Below are 667 nucleotides of genomic sequence, written 5' to 3'. Positions count from 1 at the left end.
GCCAATGTCCACTTGCTCCTCAGACTGTGGGATAGGACAGGTGCGCAGAGTTAAAGGTTTCCACTCTTGCTGTTTCGACTGCATTGACTGCAAAGAGGGAACATTCCTGAACAGCTCAGGTCTGCGACTATACCAACCTAGGTTTTCAAGTCATTCTAAACAATCCTAAATATTGGCTCTGATAATAATTGCTTAATTCAACATGCCCGTGGCACTGTAGAGAATAGAAATGTATGCATTTAAGAGCTTTTTGGTTTGATGTTGACTAACCTTTTTCTGCCTCCTCTTTTGATTGAAAGATGACATCCAGTGTAAATCATGTCCTGCTGGCCAGTGGTCCACCCTACGAAGCACAAGCTGTGTCTATCCCATCTATACTTACCTGGACTGGAGCAACTATGAGTCAATCGGACTCATTCTGGGAGGAATTTTGGTGCTAGTGTCACTTGTATGGGTAGGAGCTCTATTCTTCATGCACAGAGGAACTCCACTGGTGAAAACTGCAGGTGGACCCCTGTCTGGCCTTATGCTACTGAGCCTAGCGGGAGAATGTATAAGCCTGGTGCTGTTCCTGGGTCAGCCAGGAGACGTTGTGTGCCGTCTGCAGGAGCCACTGAATGCCTTTTTTCCCACCGTGGCCCTTTCAGTCATTCTTACCATTTCCCTT

General features: G+C 46.8%; 1 protein-coding gene across 1 annotated transcript; it reads left to right on the top strand.

Moving 5' to 3' along the window:
• Positions 1 to 4: 4 nt before the first annotated feature.
• On the top strand, positions 5 to 661 carry LOC107735185 (taste receptor type 1 member 3-like; the record flags this gene model as incomplete). The annotated part of the gene is made up of 2 exons (XM_016546954.1): positions 5 to 119; positions 300 to 661. Coding segments are annotated over 2 exons (477 nt in total), but the record flags the coding sequence as incomplete, so codon positions are not given.
• Between the last annotated feature and the right edge of the window lie 6 nt (positions 662 to 667).

This window comes from Sinocyclocheilus rhinocerous, unplaced genomic scaffold (genome assembly GCF_001515625.1).
Source record: "Sinocyclocheilus rhinocerous isolate Xijiao unplaced genomic scaffold, SAMN03320098_v1.1 C35855462, whole genome shotgun sequence".
NCBI lineage: Eukaryota > Metazoa > Chordata > Actinopteri > Cypriniformes > Cyprinidae > Sinocyclocheilus > Sinocyclocheilus rhinocerous.
This window is presented reverse-complemented; position numbering and strand designations above follow the sequence as displayed.